The following is a 20,415-nucleotide window of genomic DNA, read 5'->3' as shown; positions in this document are numbered from 1 at the left end:
TGATGCAGCTGTACAAAACTTTGGTAAGGCCACATTTGGAGTACTGTGTACAGTTCTGGTCTCCTCATTTTAGGAAGGATGTGGAAGCTTTGGAAAAGGTGCAAAGAAGATTTACCAGGATGTTGCCTGGAATGGAGAGTAGGTCTTACGAGGAAAGGTGGAGGGAGCTAGGCCTTTTCTCATTAGAACGGCGAAGGATGAGGGGCGACTTGATAGAGGTTTATAAGATGATCACTGGAATAGATAGAGTAGACAGTCAGAGACTTTTTCCCCGGGTGGAACAAACCATTACAAGGGGACATAAATTTAAGGTGAAAGGTGGAAGATATAGGAGGGATATCAGAGGTAGGTTCTTTGCCCAGAGAGTAGTGGGGGCATGGAATGTACTGCCTGTGGAAGTAGTTGAGTCGGAAACATTAGGGACCTTCAAGCAGCTATTGGATAGGTACATGGATTACGGTAAAATGATATAGTGTAGATTTATTTGTTCTTCAGGGCAGCACAGTAGCATTGTGGATAGCACAATTGCTTCACAGCTCCAGGGTCCCAGGTTCGATTCCGGCTTGGGTCACTGTCTGTGCGGAGTCTGCACGTCCTCCCCGTGTCTGCGTGGGTTTCCTCCGGGTGCTCCGGTTTCCTCCCACAGTCCAAAGATGTGCGGGTTAGGTGAATTGGCCAATAATAAATTGCCCTTAATGTCCAAATTGCCCTTGGTGTTGGGTGGAGGTGTTGAGTTTGGGTAGGGTGCTCTTTCCAAGAGCTGGTGCAGACTCAAAGGGCCGAATGGCCTCCTTCTGCACTGTAAATTCAATGATAATCTATGATTAATCTAGGACAAAGGTTCGGCACAACATCGTGGGCCGAAGGGCCTGTTCTGTGCTGTATTTTCTATGTTCTATGACTGCTGCAGGAGTGTTTTTTAGAAATCCTGATTTGGAAGGCAGCCAGGGTTTGTGACTGCAAGAGTTGCAATTAAAGTGTGGTAAAAGTTTGGGCTAATGGACTTTTGTTTATATTAAGAGGGTTCCCTGGGGAGTAGACAATTAGAGACATTGTGTTCAGCTTAGTGAGATAAGGTAGTCAATGGGAGGAACCAGGGGCTGAAGCATTGAAGTTGAGGTTTCAGTTTAGTTTTAGATTGGGATGTGAACAGAAGGCAAGCAGCTGCTCCCAATACAGTTCAGTTAACGGTCTGTCTGGCAGTTGCTTTCCAAATACTTTAGTTAAAGATTTGATTGTGGACTGATCAGAAGCAGCTGATCTCAAGACAAAGTTGACGACTAACCTGTGAACAGGATAGGCAGTTTAAACAGTAAATTGAGATAGGCAAGAATCTGCAGCTGGTTCCTTCAGGATATCACTTTCTCAGAAGGTTTATCCAAGAAGTTTCTTTGCAGCAAGTAACCCTGAGTCTGCTAGGGCAGCACAATTGCACAGTGGTTAGCACTGTGGCTTCACAGCGCCAGGGTCCCAGGTTCGATTCCCAGCTTGGCTCACTGTGCGGAGTCTGCACATTCTCCCAATGTCTGCATGTTTCCTCTGGGTGCTCCAGTTTCCTCCCACATGTCCCGGAAGACATGCTGTTAGGTGAATTGGACATTCTAAATTCTCCCTCTGTGTACCCGAACAGGCACCGGAATGTGGCGACTAGGAATGTTTCACAGTAAATCCATTGCAATGTAAGCCTACATGTGACAATAAAGATTATTATTATAACTGTATTCAAAAGTGGATTTGAATACAGAGGAAAGGTGAGCAGTTAAGGGTTATGTGTCATTGTATTTGTGCGTAAAATCACTCCTGGAGTGAAGTATCCTTTCCTCACAGTCTTACAAACCAAATACAGTATTGGGGTTTCTATCTGGTATCCTAGTAATTGTTGAGGTTGGCCTGGGATTGTAGTAATAGTTGCAGTGTAACAAGATATCTCCATGATGCTATGTGTGAAATGTGAGGCCAGTGGGTATATTGATTTGAATGCTGACAACCACTTTCTCCAGCAGTGGTTCATCACTCTGACAGAGGTGGTTGGAACATTTAAGATGGGTTGAAGCTGCTCCTTTCATCGCACACCTTTGTCAGCCTGAGATGACCAACTCTATCCATACTCTGTGGGATACTGTTTCTTTGCTCACTGGTGCAGAACCAAGTTTTACTGCGTTGGCATTTGTTCTTTTTCTGGAGAATGCGAGGTGGAGCAAGCATGAAGATCTCCTTCCCTCTTCATTCAAAATATTGGGAATTGTAGGCCATTCGGCCCTTCAAGCTTGCTTTGACATTCATTAGGACCATGGTTGATCTTCTACCTAAACTCCACCTTCCTGCACTATCCCAGAGACTTGATCCTTTAGTATCCAGTTGCGGCCAGTGTTAGACCAGTGTACCTAACACGACATTCCCAGCAGGCCAATAGAAATAATAGGCCGTAACTTCCAGTGGAGCGGCAGATGCGTTGGATTTCCAATCAGCTCGTAATTGCTTACCTTGAAATCCTATCTCGTCTGCCGGTGAGATCACGGTGAGATCACGCAAGCGCAGGGGGTTCTCGAGGCCTATAGTCGAGGATGGTTCAGTTAGAGGTGCCCCCACCCCCGCCCAACCTCCAGTGTGTGTGTGTGTGTTGGTTGGTTTGTGGGAGGGCAGGGAGTGGGATCTCGTCGGTACAACAGTTAGCCAAAAGCTACACGTGGTTTTAATTCCTCTAACTATTGCTGTAAGACGATCGGAACCATCCGACGTTTGCTACGTAAATCTAATTTTCGGATGGTTCCCTGTACAGGGTAATTGACCATCGGAAGTTTGAACTCCAGACAATTGCCATGCAATCCTTACTTGGAAACGTCCAGGCAACCCCACACCGAGATACACTACCCTGGTGCTCGGACATCACAGGTCAACATTTAATCTTAGCACAGTGGGCTAAACAGTTGGCTTGTAATGAAGAACAGTGCCAGCAGCGCAGGTTCAATTCCCATACCGGCCTCCCCGACCAGGCGCCAGAATGTGGCGACTAGGGGCTTTTCACAGTAACTTCATCGAAACCTACGTGTGACAATAAGCGATTATTATTATTATTATTATTATTATTATATTAACACTCTTCCTGTTGAAACCATGACTGTCCTGTATCGTTACTCCATCTACCTGCCTTGATCCTGTAATCCTTTAATGCCCATACTTATAAACGTCTCAATGTTTGGTGCGCTTTGCATGCACAGTGAAGACTTTGCAAGCAAATCCACCTTTGTATTGCTGTGCGGTAAATCAGTTTGAATTGGACCCGACATGACCAGGTAACCATGTGTATTTACGCATTTGAAATATTGATGGTCTGAGATATGCAGCTGGAAATGTGAAACTTGCTGTGGGTCAGATAACCAAATTGATGTTTTAAGATCAGCACAAATAGAGAACAGGCGATAGCAATCTAATCTGCTCCATCAAGAGCAGTCGACAACAAGCCTGTATATGATTTTATTTGTTGGGGCAGGAGGGGGTGGAATTTTACAGTCACTGTCCCAGCACCCTAAGTTCAGGTCAAACGTTAAATGCCATATTTTATAATGAAATGCTGGAGTTTAATCAGCAAAAATCATCTTGGGTTAGTGCAAACTGAATGTTCTAAGCAAATGAGTGCTCTTCGGACGGTTTTCAGAGGGTACAATGGTACGAGTAGCTCATACACCCAATGAACAGTGACAATAAAGTAATCTTTTTCAATGTAAGGAGTATTATGTGGTGCTGTTGCATTGAAGAGATAATTGCTCCTGTGCCCAACTTGGAAAACAGCTACTGTTGCAGTATCAGAACTGCAGTTGGCCAGATTTTATTACATTTAACTCGAAGAGTTCAACTTTTGTGGAGTTAATTCCGTGCCATAATCCTTAGAAACAGGAGACATGTCAAAATAAAGGGCCGGTATCGCCTCTGCTGCCCAAAATGATGATGTCCCATTCAATCCAACCTTCCTTGAATTAGTTACTTTGTCGATTATAAAGATGCTCACCCAACAATCCTTCCTCTATTGCCACCACTGCCCAGGAGCAGGGCCATTGCTCTTGGTTCCTCCTCGGAAAGCAGATTTGCTTCAAGTCACAGGGAAATTACATGAAATTGACCAGATGCTGTCCAAGCTGTGAAGGAGGATTAAAAGATCACATCTGGCTTATTATTTCCCCCACAGCCCTCCCCATCCCTTATCCTTTAAATGTAAGGTATTGATAGCAGTTTGTTACAAACAGGTTTTCTTTATCCCAGATCGGAAAACCTTCGTCCATGACCCGCCAAAGACTTTGCAATGGGAATGTGCTTTAGACAGAAGGAATCAAGCCGACCACCCTCGGGAAAGGCCATTCCGAGAGAGGGAAACTACTTGGTGGAGGCCAAAAATAAACCTGAGGCCCAAGTGTATTCCAAAAATTAGGAAACCCATTGCTACTTTTGCTGTGTTGCACATCGGCCTAATCTCTCATGGCACTGACGACTTCATTGCCTCCTTTTAATACCAGTCTGTCACAAAGAGTCAGGAGGTGCTTTTTAATGAATGGTACAGATGATGGATTTTACTGCAGGAGACACTTTTTAGTTTATAATGAGCGTTCCAGAATGTATTCTGCTGGAGTGAAGCAAACTGATAGCCTGACTGATAGCCCGCTTCAACACAAAACAGAGATGGGAATTATTTGTAGCTATTATTAAATGGGCTAAACATTAATGGGAGTGGGCGTCATGTGTGAAAACTCATGCAACACACGTGCTACTTCTAAACTTAACCTGTGCGGCACTGCCCACTTTCTCAATCAACATGATCGCTCCTTGACGATCATTACCCTGTTAATGCCACATAGGCCATGTTGGTAGAGCAAAGTTGCACTGGTCAGTTTGTCTAGTTCTAAGGTTGAAAGACATAGGAGGAGAAGTAGGCCCTTCAAGCTGACTGTGCCATTCTGTGCGATCATGGTGGATTGTCTACCTCAGCTGCAGTTTCCCACACTGCCTGCAAATCCATTAATTCCTTTTAAAGGTCTATCAATCTCTTACTTGAACCGACTCAACGACTGAATATCCATAGTTCTCTGCGGCAGAATCCCTACACTGCAGAAGGAAGCCATTTGGCCCATCGACTCTGCACTGACCCTCCGAAAGAGCATCCCACCTAACCTGGACTGAGGGAAGAACCCGAAGCACCAGAGGAAACCCACTGTGACACAGGGGGAACGTGCAGACTCCAGACAGTCACCAAGGTCGGAAGCGAGCCCAGGTCCCTGGTGCTGTGAGGAAGCAGTGCCAACCACTGTGCCACATTAGTAGAATTACTAAGGTTGACTACAATTTGAGAGAAGAAATGTCTCCTCACCTCAGTCCAAAATGGCCAACCTCTTTTTCAGAGGTTGTGAATCCCTAGTTGTAGATTCACCAGCCAGGAGAAACATTCTCCCAGCATTCATCCTGTCAAGCCTCTTTTCAATGAGGTCACCCCACATTCTTTTAAACTCAAGGGAATATAGGCCTCGTCTACTCATTTGATTCTAATAGGACAAACCCCTCATTCCACGAACCAGTCTGGTGAACCGTTGCTGCTGCTGTAAGACTTTACTCTTACACGGCAATCACTTTGTAAGAAAACCATGTGCTTTCCTAATTGTTTGCTCGATGTACATATTAAAGGCAGTCTAGAATTTACAGCTTGCAATGTTCACATATGAAACACCAGAATGTCTACTGCAGAATCTGTTAATATCACTGATGAACAATCAATTACTCGTGAGACAAGGAGAGTCATACTGATCAGCTTTAATCAGCTAGAACTGTACCCAGCAGCTTCGATACAGAAAGTGAAGGCTGCTGGGACCGCATTGGTTCTTATACCCCGCCTCTTTAGGCGGAGCTATGTGCGTTAGCCAATGGTAGACTCCTAGGTCTAGCCAATGGGCATGCACCTCTCAGGTACTGCAATACCTGGTATTACCACATTCGCCCCCTGTTAAAAAAAGGGACCCAGCGGGGTGATGGCCAGTGTTACTGTCGCCTTTTGCATGGTAGGACCAGGTATTGCAGGTACCGTGATGTCGAGGGTAACAGAGAAAGTTTTTATTGTTTTATGGTGCAGCAATCAGACGATCGGGTGGCCTGGTCGTCCTTCTAGAGTGTCTGGGCTTCAGCGATGATCCTGGTGTAGGCCCCGGCGGTTGTGGCTCCAGGAACGTGGTGTCTTCCCCCCTGGCAGCTTTGTCACCCCTAGGCGGCGCTGTTGGGGCGAAAAGTGGGCAGGGAGAGGGGCGCCTGTAGGGGGTGTCGGTGCCTGTTCGGCGCTGAGTAGGGGCGGCGGCAGTACTGACCCTCCGGTCAGGTGCTGCGGGGAGGGTGGGGGTGGGGGCAATGGTTCGGGTGTGCGTGGGGCTCCGGCGGGCGCCAGGTCCCGAAGGGAGACCGTGTCTTGCGGCCGTCAGGGAACGCTATGTAGGCGTACTGGGGTTGGCATGCAGCAGGTGGACCCTCTCGACCAATGGGTCTGACTTGTGCGCCCTCGCATGTTTCCGCATCAGGACGGGTCCGGGTGTCTCTAGCCAGGTTGGGAGCGAGGTCCCGGAGGAGGATTTCCTGGGGAAGACAAGGATACGTTCGTGAGGTGTCTGGTTTGTGGTAGTACAGAGCAGTGACCGAATGAAGTGAAGGGCCATGGGAGGACTTCTTGCCAGCGGGAGACTGGGAGATTCCTGGACCGAAGGGCCAGCAGGACGGTCTTCCAGACCGTTCCATTCTCCCTCTCTACCTGCCCGTTTCCCCGGGGGTTGTAACTGGTCGTCCTGCTGGAGGCGATGCCTTTGCTGAGCAGGAATTGACGCAGCTCGTCGCTCAGAAAGGAGGACCCCTATCACTGTGTATGTACGCGGGGAAACCTAACAGTGTAAAGATACCCTGGAGGGTCTTGATGACGGTGGTTGTGATCATGTCTGGGCAGGGGATGGAAATGGGAACCGGGAGTGTTCGTCAATCACGTTAAGGAAGTATGTGTTGCGGTCGGTGGAGGGGAGGGGGCCTTTGAAATCCATGCTGAGGCGTTCAAAGGGACGGGAAGCCTTTATCAGGTGCGCCCTCTCTGGCCAGTAGAAGTGCGGTTTGCACTCCGCGCAGATTTGGCAGTCCCTTGTGACGGTCCTGACCTCCTCGATGGAGTAGGGCAGGTTGCGGGTCTTGATAAAATGGAAAAGGCAAGTGACCCCCGGGTGGCAGAGGTCCTCGTGGAGGGATCGGAGGCGGTCCACTTGTGCGGCGGCACAAGTGCCGCGGGACAGGGCATCAGGAGGCTCATTTAGCTTCCCCGGACAGTACAAGATCTCATAATTGAAGGTGGAGAGTACTATCCTCCACCACAAGATCTTGTCATTCTTAATCTTGCCCCACTGTGCATTGTCGAACATGAAGGCTACCGACCGTTGGTCCGTGAGGAGAGTGAATCTCCTGCCGGCCAGGTAATGCCTCCAGTGTCGCACAGCCTCTACTATGGCTTAGGCCTCCTTTTCGACCGAGGAGTGACGAATTTCGGAAGCATGGAGCGTGCGGGAGATGAAAGCCATGGGCCTGCCCGCTTGGTTGAGGGTGGCCGCCAGAGCTACGTCGGACGCGTTGCTCTTGACCTGGAAGGGGAGGGACACGCAATGGCGCGCACCGTGGCTTTTGCGATGTCCGCTTTGATGCGGCAGAAGGCATGGCGGGCCTCCATCGACAGGGGGAAGGTTGTGGACTAGATCAGGGGTCGAGCCTTGTCTGCGTAATTAGGGACCCATTGTGCATAATAGCTAAAGAAGCCGAGGCAGCGCTTTAGCGCCTTGGGGCAGTGAGGGAGGGGGAACTCCATGAGGGGGCGCATGTGTTCAGGGTCGGGGCCTATGACTCCATTTCGCACTATGTAGCCTAGGATGGCTAGACGGTCGGTGCTAAACACGCATTTATCCTTATTGTAGGTCAGATTAAGGAGGTTCGCGGTCTGGAGAAATTTTCGGAGGTTGGTGTCGTGGTCCTGCTGGTCATGGCCGCAGATGGTGACGTTATCAAGATACGGGAACGTTGCGCATAAGCCGTACCGGTCTACCATTCGGTCCATCTCACGCTGGAAGACCGAGACCCCGTTCGTGACACCGAAAGGAACCCTTAAAAAGTGACAGAGCCGCCCATCTGCTTTGAAGGCAGTGTACTGGCGGTCACCATGACGGAGGGGCAGCTGGTGGTAGGCAGACTTGAGATCCATCGTGGAGAAGACCTTGTATTGCGCAATCCTGTTTACCAGGTCGGCTACACAGGGGAGAGGGTACGCGTCCAGTTGCGTAAACCGATTGATGGTCTGGCTATAGTCGATGACCATCCTATGTTTCTCCCCGGTCTTTACCACCACTACTTGAGCTCTCCAGGGACTGTTGCTAGCTTCGATGACCCCTTCCTTCAGCAGCCTTTGGACCTCGGACCTGAAGAAGGTCCGGTCCTGGGCACTGTACCGTCTGCTCCTGGTGGCGACGGGTTTGCAATCCGGGGTGAGGTTCGCAAACAGGGAAGGCGGGTCGACCTTAAGGGTCGCAAGGCCGCAGACAGTAAGGGGGGGAATAGGGCCGCCGAATTTAAAAGTCAGGCTTTTCAGATGGCACTGGAAATCCAGCCCAAGGAGAGTGGCTGCGCAGAGGTGCGGAATTCCCTGCCTTGGACAGTGAGGTTCGCTAGGCAGAACCCCTTTATCTCCACTGCATGTGACCTGGAGAGCAGGGAGATCCGTTGGTTTACGGGACGGGTGACAAGAGAACAGTGCCTTACCGTGTCGGGGTGGACAAAGCTTTCCGTGCTCCCGGAGTCGATCAGGCACGACGTCACGTGGCCGTTGATAGTGATCTTTGTGGTGGCTTTCGCTAGCGTCCGGGGCCGACTCTGGTCCAGGGTCACGGAGGGCAGCTGCAGCAAGGGGAAGGTCTGGTCAGACAGCGTGGAGTCGGCAGTGCTGGGGGCCTGAGGCCGGTTCCGGGTAACGGAGGCCAGCTGTAGCAAGGGGGAGTTCTGGTCAGGCAGCGTGGAGTCGGCAGCGTTGGGGGCTTGAGGCCCCATCCAAGATGGCGTCAGCCACGGGTCGCACATGGAGTCCGGGGATACAGAAGATGGCGTCCGCGAGGGACAAAATGGCAGCGCCTATCCACCCAGCGTGGTGGCCAGGGGGCAAAATGGCCACGCCCGTGGGTCGCACGTTGCCTGTGGGTAGGAGGGCGGCGGTGGGCCTTGGACGGCCGGGACCTGGAACAAAGGCTGATCATAGTCGCTGGCAACCGCTGCCACGGCACGGGCCTGGCAGACCGTGACACAGTGGCCTTTCTTGCCGCACCCTTTGCAGGTGACGGTGCGGGCCGGGCAGCGTGCGCGGGGATGATTCGCTTGGCCACAGAAGAAGCAGCGTTGGCCGGTGGTGAAAACGGGCCGTCTAGCGGCGCAGGCCTGTGGGGTTAGCGGGAAAGTCTGGGGGGCTGCCGCGACGGGGTGCCACGCAGCCCAGGGGGGTGCCGTGCACCCGGGAGCAAAAACCAATGCGTTTTTGTGCGCAACGTCCATAGACCCGGCCAGGGGCCGTGCCTCAGTGAGGCCCAGCGTGTCCATTTCAAGGAGCCTTCTGCGGATGTCGGGAGAAGACATACCTGCCACGAAAGCGTCCCAAATTAAAAGTTCTGTATGCTCATTCCCCGTGACTGGTGGGCAGCCGCAGTTCCGGCCCAGCACTAGTAGAGCCCGATAGAAGTCCTCCAGTGTTTCTTCAGGGCTCTGCCTTCTAGTTGCCAACAGATGGCGGGCGTAGACCTGGTTCAGAGGACGGATGTAATGTCCTTCTAGCAGCTCGATAGCTGCAGCATAATTCTCCGCCTCCTCGATCAGAGGGTAGATTGCAGGGCTGACTCGGGAGCGTAGAAGGTGCATCTTCTGCCTTTCCGTGGGGGTGTCGGCGGCTGTGTCGATGAAGCTCTCAAAAAATGCCAGCCAGTGCTTAAAAATAGCAGCGGAGTTGGCTGCGTGGGGACTGAGCTGAAGGCACTCCGGCTTAATGCGGAGGTCCATCCTTTCAGAAGTTATAGCTGATTAAATTGATGCACAATCAATTACTCGTGAGACAAGGAGAGTCATACTAATCGGCTTTATTCTTCTAGAACTGTACCCAACAGCTTCGATACAGAAAGTGAAGGCTGCTGGGATGGCATTGGTTCTTATACCCTGCCTCTCAGGGCGGAGCTATGTGCATTAGCCAATGGTAGACTCCTAGGTCTAGCCAATGGGCATCCACCGCTCAGGTACTGCAATACCTGGTATTACCACAATCACCAAACAGTAACTTCCAGTCCGGTATCTTAACCACGCATCTCCTTCTGTCACAGCAATGGTTGGGCAGCTATTGTTGTTTACACAACTGCAGGAAGTTGGGTAAATCCTCCTCGTATTGCACTTGTGGTACATGAACTTGCAAAAGTAAATTTAAAGTGGGATTATTTCAATGACTATTTTTCTCCTGAAGGTGGTGTCTCATGTTGGGTTCCACCAGCTCTGCTATACCACCCAAGCAACCATTTTGTAACGTGTGAATGGGCATTTGCTGTCTTTGGGCTGTTCAGCTGCGGAGTCTCATAAAAGCCGAATCGGACAGCCTTCATACTTCATACTCGTATTTCTCAGTGTAGTGATCAGGGGCAGGCTTTTTTTTCTTCCTCGTTTCCCAGCCTACTTACCTATTGGAGCCCTCACTATCAAGTCATTTACACCTCGCTATAGGATTAGGCCTTTTAAGGGGGGGACATTGCAGCTTGCAGCAGCTTCCCCTAATCATTCAGCCTGTCAGCTGCAAGGATGTCTCAATAGAATCATAGAGCACAGAAGAAGGCCATTTGGCCCAGCATGCCTGTGTTGGCTCTTTCTCAGAGCTAACCAATTAGTCTAATTTCCCCTGCTCTTTCCCCATATTTCTGCGAACGATTCATTTTCTATATGTCTGACTCATTTTTGGAAGTTATTGAATCTGCTTCCACCATTCTTTCAGGCACTGTGCTCTGGATCATAACAACTTACATGTGTTTAAAGTACATATAAAAGCTGTTTCCTCCCGATTCCGAATCCTGCTGTCACTGGAAACCGCTGGTCGCCTAACTTCCAAACTTTTCACGGGAGATTTCCTCTCAGGCTGATAGTGTACCTGAGCATTGCCGAATACCTTGAGCAACAAAGCACCAAGCACCCTTCATAAATCGTACACTTGATAATGCTGCTCACATACCCTTGCTTTCAATGTAACAATCATGCCTCGTGATTGGGCAAGTTTTCTTTTGTTGCTTGGATAATTCGGGTTTTGGCATTCTGCCTTTTTATTTGGCAATAGTGTGTGAAGAAATGAACGATTGGTGTTGCATAACAGTAAAGTGCTCAAACGTGGCTGCTTTTTTTTCCCCCCCAGGGGTGCTTTCTCTGAAGTAGTCCTCGCTGAGGAGAAGCGGACTCGGAAACTGGTTGCTATTAAGTGCATCCCCAAGAAAGCTCTGGAGGGAAAGGAGAACAGCATTGAGAATGAGATTGCCGTCCTCAGGAAGTAAGTAGTGGGGAACGTGCAAGAGAAAATGAAAATGGTGGGGTCTGGGGTTGATATAGAATAATCTGTTTCTCATTCCAGTCCAGTTGAAAGAAATGTATTCCTCTGCCAATTCCAAATGTGGAAAATCTTGCCATGTTAATCATTTTGCATATTTATTGGGATTACATCAACAAAACCCATCTGTTTTTATTCAGCTGAGTTAAAGATGGCATTTTAACATGTTTCTGTATTGGAGAGAGTTGCAGGGTTCTTCCAGACAGTTTATTGCTGATTAATTGGCTCAGCCTTGTAAATAGATATTTACACAAAGATATTTCCAAAACCTTACCAGAGGAGTGTTTTGGTATGGAGGGAGTCAGTTGCACCAGTGCGTTTTACACAGTGAGCAGGTACTACATTTCTGTCTGTCTGTATCTCATTAAGTGGATCTCGCCCTCGTTGGAAAGTGTGTTGATTATCAGTCATGCAATCAAAATGTGGTTCAGCTTCCCGTGGCCATCCAGTGTCAATTTAGCAGCACATTCACTGCATGCGCGTTACAATTTAGGTCTCGCTATTTTGTGATAGCTGTAAAAAGATTGGTGGTGCAGATGGTGCAAAGCTGATTGGAGCACGGTAGCACAGTGGTGATGCACGATCAATTGCACAAAGACTAAAGTTGGATACAACTGTGGCTTTAATACAGTCAGATGCGTGGCCTCCTGCTGCAGCTGGCGAAATGGCAGGGCACTGGAGGTCATGCATATTTATACAGTTCTCTGTGGGCCGAGCCAGCCAGCAGGAGCTACCGGCGAACCTATAGTGCAGGTCCTACCTTACATCTCCTATTACAGTGGTTCACCACATTCACCCCCTGTTAAAAATGAGTCCGGCGGGGGTGACGTGAAACTATATACAATTAGTGCAATTATGCACAGTGGTAGGGAAAGAAAAGTCCACGTTGACGGTACGGAGTCCGTCAAAGGTTCAGCCAGTCTGGTGCTTTGGTGCTTCGTTGGGAGCGGCGTAACGGTGGTGGCGAAGTCGGTACTGGCGGTGGTGGAGGTGGCACCGATGGCGGTGGTGGCGGTGCTGATGCTGGCCAGTCATCGGGGAACTCCGGGAGCGTGCAGAAGTCCTCTTCGTCCTCTTGTGCGGAAAAGGGGAGGGGGGGTGGTCTGGTGGTGTCAATATTGGCGGCGCGGTGGGAGATGGGGGGGGGTGCATTGGTGGGGGTGTGTGTTGGGGTGGAACCTGACATGCCAGGTCCCTGAGTGAGACAGTATCTTGGCGGCCGTCGGGGAACTCAACGTAGGCTTATTGAGGGTTGCCGTGGAGCAGGTGAACCCTGTCCACCAAGGGGCCCGCCTTGTGGAGTCGGACGTGCCTACGGAGAAGGACTGGTCCTGGGGCAGCGAGCCAAGTCGGGAGCGACACCCCGGATGTGGACTTCCTGGGGAAGGTAAAAACACGTTCATGGGGTGTGTTATTAGTGGCGGTGCACAATAGTGACCGGATGGAGTGCAGAGCGTCAGGGAGGACCTCCTGTCAGCGAGAGGCTGGGAGGTTCCTGGACCATAGGGCCAGCTGGACGGCCCTCCAAACCGTCCCATTCTCCCGTTCCACTTGCCTGTTTCCTCGGGGGTTGTAGCTGGTCGTCCTGCTGGAGGCTATACCCCTGCTGAGCAGGAACTGACGCAGCTCATCGCTCGTGAATGAGGATCCCCTGTCACCGTGGATGTAGGCGGGGAAACCGAACAGAGCGAAGATGGTGCTGAGGGCCTTGATGACGGTGGCAGAGGTCATATCGGGGCATGGGATGGCGAAGGGAATCTAGAGTACTCATCGACCACACTGAGAATGTACGTGTTATGGTCGGTGGAGGGGAGGGGCCCTTTGAAATCCATGCTGAGGCGTTCAAAGGGGTGGGAAGCCTTCACCAGGCGGGCACGGTCAGGCCGGTAGAGGTGCGGCTTGCACTCCGCACAGACCTGGCAGTCCCTGGACACTGTCCTTACTTCCTCGACGGAGTAGGGCAGATTGCGAGCTTTGACCAGATGGTACAATCGAGTGACCCCCGGGTGACAAAGGCTGTCGTGTAAGGCCCGGAGTTGGGCCACTTGTGTGCTGGCACATGTACCTCAGGAGAGGGCGTCTGGAGGCTCGTTGAGTTTACCGGGGCGATACAAGATCTCGTAATTATAGGTGGAGAGCTCGATTCTCCACCGCAAGATTTTATCATTTTTGATCTTGCCCCGCTGTGTGTTATTGAACATGAAGGCTACTGACCGTTGATCCATAAGGAGAATGAATCTCTTACCGGCCAGGTAATGCCTCCAATGCCGCACATCTTCAACGATAGCTTGGGCCTCCTTTTCGACGGAAGAGTGTCAAATTTCCGAGGCATGAACGGTGCGGGAAAAGAATGCCACGGGTCTGCCTGCCTGGTTTAGAGTGGCGGCAAGGGCGACGTCTGAAGCGTCGCTTTCTACTTGGAAAGGCAGTGACTTGTCCACTGCGCACATCCTGACCTTGGCGATGTCTGCTCTGATGCGGGCGAAAGCATGTTGTGCCTCGGCCGCAAGGGGGAATTGGGTGGACTGAATGAGTGGGCGGGCCTTGTCCGCATAGTTTGGGACCCACTGAGCGTAGTAGGAAAAGAACCCCAGACAGCATTTGAGGGCCTTGGGGTAGTGGGGGAGGGGAAGTTCCATAAGGGGGCGCATACAGTCGGGGTCGGGCCTGAGAAGTCCGTTTTGGACTATATAGCCGAGAATGGCTAACCGGGTCGTGCTGAACACACACTTCTCTTTGTTGTAGGTCAGGGTGAGAAGAGTGGCAGTGCGGAGGAATTTATCGAGGTTGGCATCGTGGTCCCGCTGGTCACGGCCGCAGATGGTGACATTATCTAAGTACGGAAAGGTGGCCCGCAAACCGTACTGGTCGACCATTCGGTCCATCTCTTTGGAAGACTGAGACCCCATCTGTGACACCGAAAGGGACCCTAAGGAAGTGATAGAAAATGAAAATCACTTATTGTCACAAGTAGGCTTCAATGACGTTACTGTGGGAGGCTGTTATGGGAATCGAACGGTGCTGCTGGCCTGCCTTGGTCTGCTTTCAAAGCCAGCGATTTAGCCCTGTGCTAAACAGAGGCGACCGTCCGCCTCGAAGGCAGTGTATGGCCGGTCCGACTTCCGGATGGAGAGCTGGTGGTAGGCGGATTTCAGGTCAATTGTTGAGAAGACCCGGTACTGTGCAATCTGATTGACCATATCAGATATGCGTGGGAGAGGATACGCTTCGAGCTGCGTGTACCGATTGATGGTCTGGCTGTAGTCCACAACCATCCTGTGTTTCTCCCCAGTTTTAACCAATACCACTTGGGCTCTCCAGGGGCTGTTGCTGGCCTCGATAATACCCTCCATAAGCAGCCGCTGGACTTCGGACCTGATGAAGGTCTTGTCCTGGGTGCTGTACCGTCTGCTCCTAGTGGCAACGGGCTTGCAATCCGCAGTTAGATTGGCAAAAAGGGAGGGGGGATCAACCTTGAGGGTCGAGAGGCCGCAAACGGTAAGGGGGGTAAGGGCCTGCCGAATTTGACGGCGAGCCTCTGGAGGTAGCACTGGAAGTCCAGGCCCAACAGGAGTGCAGCACAGAGATTAGGAAGGACATAGAGGTGGAAGTTACTAAATTCTACGCCCTGGACCGTGAGGGAGACTGTACAAAAGCTTCGGATCGGGACGGACTGGGATCCGGAGGCTAGGGAGATCCTTTGATTGGCAGGGTGGACCGTGAGGGAGCAGCGCCTTACCGTATCTGGGTGAACAAAGCTTTCGGTGCTCCAGGAGTCCAGCAGGCATGAGGTCGCGTGGCCGTTGATTTTAACGTCGACGTGGTGGCCAGGTTGTGCGGGCGAGATTGGTCCAGCATCATCGAAGCGAGCTGCGGGTAGCCATCGGATGATTCGGGTGGCGAGCGTGTGCGGTTCCGATGTCAGGATGTCCAGAGACCCTGTGGGGGACAAGATGGCGGCACCCATGGTGCGCACATTGCGGGGTCGGGACACGATGGCGGTGCCCATGGGGCGCATGTGGCCGAAGGGGGCCAAGATGGCGGCGCCCATTGGTCGCACATGGACCCGGGAAGAGAAGATGGCGGCTCCCATTGTGCGTCTGGCGTGGGGGAGGGGGCGATAGCGGGCGCGATCGCAGCGACTGCGCCGGCCTGGCACACCGCCGCAAAGTAGCCCTTTTTACTGCAGGCTTCACAAACTGCAGTGCGGGCCGGGCAGTGTTGGCGGGGGTGCTTTTGCTGACTGCAGAAGTAGCAGCGGGGACCCCCGGGGTGCGCGGATCGGCGTGCGGCGCAGGCGTATTGGGAAGGCAGGGCCCCGGCTGAGGAGGTCGGCGGCGGAGTCCAGGAGGGGTAGGAAGCAGTAGAAGGGTGGGCAGTGCGGCGGGAGGGGTACGATTGTACGTTGCGGGATGCGACCGTCATGGAGAACGCCGTGGTTTTCGTCTCCGGCAGTTCGAGCGTGGCCCCTCCCAGTAATCGTTCTCAGGTGCGGTTCGACGCAATCCCCGTCATGAAGGCATCGCGCATGAGGAGATTTGCGTACGGCGGCCGTAACGGCCTGACAGTCACAGTCCCGGACGAGTGGAATTAGGACCCGCCAGAAGTCTTCGATGGACTCACAAGGTAGTTGCGAGCGGGTGGCGAGTACATGCCTGCCAAAGAGCGTGTTCGCCTTCTGCGTGTAGTGTTCCTTAGGGAGTTCCATTGCTTTTGTGTAATTCATGGCGTCTTGGATCAACGGGAACATGCTGGAGCTCAGTTTGGAGTACAGGACGTTTATCTTCTGAGCCTCCGTTGGCTCGGTGTCCGCAGCCTTGATGTAGGCCTCAAAACATGCTAGCCAGTGAGTAAAGTCTTTCCTGGCGTCGGGCGAGTGCGGATCCAGCTGCAGGCGATCGGGCTTAATTCTGATATCCATTCTGTGGAAAATCTGACTGTAATAAATTGATGCACGATCAATTGCACAAAGACTAAAGTTGGGTACAACTGTGGCTTTATTACAGTCAGATGCGTGGCCTCCTGCTGCAGCTGGCGAAATGGCAGGGCACTGGAGGTCATGCATATTTTTACAGTTCTCTGTGGGCGGAGCCAGCCGGCAGGAACTACCGGCAAACCTGTAGTGCAGGTCCTACCTTACATCTCCTATTACAGTGGTTCACCACAAGTGGTTAGCACTGTTGTTTCACAGCTCCAGGGTCCCAGGTTCGATTTCCGGCTTGGGTCACTGTTTGTGCGGAGTCTGCATGTTTTCCCCGTGTCTGTGTGGGTTTCCTCCAGGTGCTCCGGTTTCCTCCCACAGTCCAAAGACGTGCAGGTTAGGTGGATTGGCCATGCTAAATTGACCTTCGTGTCCAAAAAGGTGAGGTGGGGTTATGGGTGTGGGCTTAAGTGGGGTGCTAATTCCAAGGGCCGGTGCAGACTCGATGTGCCGAATAGTCTCCTTCTGCACTGTAAATTATATGATTCTATGACCCTGGTACATTGTGGCATCCGATGGCCCAATGTTCCTTTTAAAGGTGTGATGGACACATTTACTGTGCATCCTTATTGGTTGCTCTTAATTGGTCTTCTCTTAGAACCCCCGGAATCCTGGTGGCGATGATGCTCCCACAACAGCGGGGAATTCCAGGATTTGGACCCAAGCTTTCTATGATTCCCACAGTCAGAATTCCCCCTTCACCTATCCCGCAAATTATTATCTGGTTCACCAGAGTTTACTGGTGGGGTCACCCGTTGCAACCAGGGATATTTGGCTGAATTTTGCAAATATAGTTTCTGATTTTGTATATCCCTTAAAGCGTATAACATCCAGTTAGATTAGAAACCCCATTTCTGTGGTACACACAAATTGAGCAGCAGTGGGCCATTCAGCCCCTCGGGTCTGTTCCGCCATTCAATAAGATCATGGCTGATCTGATTGTAACTTCAACCCAGAGACAGATTTACATTTTTGGGAGCCCCACGCTCTCCCTCTTTTGCGGGGTCCCCACGTCACGCTGCAACCCCTGGTGGCATGGCGGCCTGCCCACAATGTAGTCAAGCCCCACGCCCAATGTAGGCGAGCCCCACCACCAATGTTGTCTAGCCCCGCCCCCAATGACATCAGTGCCCTCCTGACCGCACTCACCCACAGCTCACACAATGCAAAGCACGGACACCCAAACCCTCACCTTTGCTGCCCAATGGGTGGGTGTGGGGGCCAGGTTTGGAGGTCTGGTGGCCTCTGTTCTTTTTGTCTGATTGCCCACCCACCCTCCTTGATCCTGGCCTGGAGATCAAGAATCACCCCTCAACGGCCGTTGGCTAGCACCGCCTTCTCGCCTCGCTGCAGGGTTCACAGCAGAGGTGGGCTTACACTTTTGGAGGCTGCCGATTCTCTGGCCCGGCCGTGCGGAAAAAGCAGAGTCCCGCCGGCGCCGTCCACACCTGGTCGCTGCCAGCGGGAACTCTGCGCGAAGGGTCGGGGGGGCGGCCTGTGGGGGGGGGGGGGGGGGAGGGCGGCTCCGTCCCCAGGGGGGCCTCCGATGGGGTCTGGCCCGCGATCGGGGCTCACCGATCGGCGGGCAGGCCTCTACCCCCCCCCCCCCCCCCCGGTCTACCTTGTTGCGCTTCCGGCCCCAGAAACCCCGCGCCATGTTGCGTCGGGGCCGGAGCGTTCCGTGAGTCTACCGCGCATGCGACGGTTACCGCTGCCCCCAGTCCGTGCCAGGATTTAAGCGCCGTGCTGGCCCCCTGTGGGGGCTAGAATCGCTACTGCCCACGCCCGTTTCACGCCATCGTGAAACGCGACGACGTTCACGACAGCACGGACACTTAGTCCCGCGATCGTCGAATCGCGCCCCACATCTATGCTGTCTATACCTCTCAGGAACTTAAATGTTTCCATCAAGTCTTACTCTTACTCTTCTACTCAATTGGATACTGCAAAAATGCAGGCTTCATAGGTGGAAAAGGTAATTACTGAGGGAGTGAGTGGAGAATAGCATTCCTGCCCCAGGGGATGATGGGAAGGAATGTTGGACTGTTAAATGGAAGAGAAGAAATGTTTTTATGTGTCTCGAGGGATTTTATAGATGCAGAGGAGGTATATCCATGCAGATTTTAGATCGAGTAGGCAGGATCTAAGTTGTAGAGTCAGCAGGTGGATGTTTACATTGCATGCTTTGAAAGCAAAGGCTGAGCTAAGATCTGCCCTCTAAGATCTCCACCACTTTCCAAGCTGTGGAGTTAGCATTTTGCTTCAGGTAAAATGATCTACTGCACTAATTATTATTACCGTACCCTGGAAAAGGTAATGTGCTAATCGCAATTTATTGACCTGGTACTTGGGAGCCCTTTAAAAATGGTGGATGGGACCCAACACCAGGATTCCTGCCTCCATTCCCATTTCTTGAAATTTTTGCCACATGTAGGCTTGCTGGCTCCATTGCTGGGTTGGGCAATTTAAACTGCCTCCTTCCTGCAGTCCTTGTGGAGGCAGGCCTCTTCCATAAGTATAAATAGTTGACGGCACCTCAGAGGCGTTATAAACCACAGGGAAACTCCAGTCCCAAGTGAAGAACAGAATTAACAATCATGTGTTCCTCAAATTCTTTAACTGGCATTGAAAGGAAAAAAAAATCTGTTCTTTCAGTTTCAATAGGCTCCATTGTCTGCATTTTCAAGGGTTTGTTTTGACAGCTAAGGTTATTATGAATACTTGACTGAGTTTCAAAAGCTTCAGTGCCACTTGTACCAACAAGGGATTGTTTAGATAGTTTGAGTGACAGTTTTAAGGGGCTAATAAAGATTTCCCTTCTTTGAAGATGCTAAATATTTGTTTGTTTTCAGATAGATTGACCACGAGAGGAGATATAATTTTTTTGAATGGTTCCCAGGTTTTTTTTGTCTGCTGTAAGGTGATTGGAAGTTCAATTATTTCATGCCCATTTCAAAGAGACGGCTCCTGAAGTCTTCCTATAGCAGATACTGTATAGGGCATAACGCATGAGTAGGAGAATTTGAGGGCTGAGGTTTTGTGAGCCTGACATTCATCATTACAGCTGGGCCGGTGCCCCAGTTATTGGAGGTGGGCGTTCTAGCCTGATGGCCTCACCATTTTCCCACCACTGTTGCTGTCCCAGGCCTACCACTGGGGGTAGCGGGTTTGATTCCATCGATCTCCCCACCTCCTCCATGAGGATCAGCTCGTTATCTTATATTTTATTAGACCTCTACTCCATTGCTTTATCTGCTGCCCTATTTCATTATGCAAAAGTCAGGCGACAGAAAGTATGGAGGACAGAATAATAGGCTGGCCAAAAACTTAGTCAAAAAGGTGAGAGGGTTAGCAGTAGTTTCAAATTCTTACTGAGTCACAGACTATTTAGCAGTTGATAAATGACTGGCAGTGAGGCAGAAGGCACTAACTGGGACAAATGCCATTGTAAGTGGTGGAACTGATTTCTACTTTTAATGTAGGTAAATATGTTTCCCCTCCAGGGTCTCTGATTTGTCTCACAGCTTAGCCGATATCTAGTAATCTCTTCCAACTAAATATTGAGACGACCAAAGCTATTTTGGAAATGCTCTATCCACCGGCTCCATCCCCCTCCCTGGCAATGTCCTGAGGCTGATTCAGACCAGGTCACATCCGATTCCAAGATGGATTTCTATTCACATATCCTTACTATCACCAAAATAGTCTGCTTCCACCTCAGTAGTGTTGCCTCTGGTCTTCCCCTTTCTCAGCTCATTTGTTGCTGAAACCCTCGTGCACACCT

The 20,415-nt window shown here is 51.3% G+C and overlaps 1 protein-coding gene across 1 annotated transcript in view; it reads left to right on the top strand.

Moving 5' to 3' along the window:
- Positions 1-20,415, top strand: part of LOC140388490 (calcium/calmodulin-dependent protein kinase type 1-like) — a 315,146-nt gene that overhangs the window by 184,483 nt on the left and 110,248 nt on the right. The window contains exon 3 of the mRNA XM_072472766.1: positions 11,462-11,593. Coding sequence (XP_072328867.1) covers positions 11,462-11,593 — 132 coding nt within the window. The remainder of the gene's footprint in view (positions 1-11,461; positions 11,594-20,415) is intronic.

The sequence above is a fragment of the Scyliorhinus torazame genome, chromosome 13, assembly GCF_047496885.1.
Source record: "Scyliorhinus torazame isolate Kashiwa2021f chromosome 13, sScyTor2.1, whole genome shotgun sequence".
NCBI lineage: Eukaryota > Metazoa > Chordata > Chondrichthyes > Carcharhiniformes > Scyliorhinidae > Scyliorhinus > Scyliorhinus torazame.
This window is presented reverse-complemented; position numbering and strand designations above follow the sequence as displayed.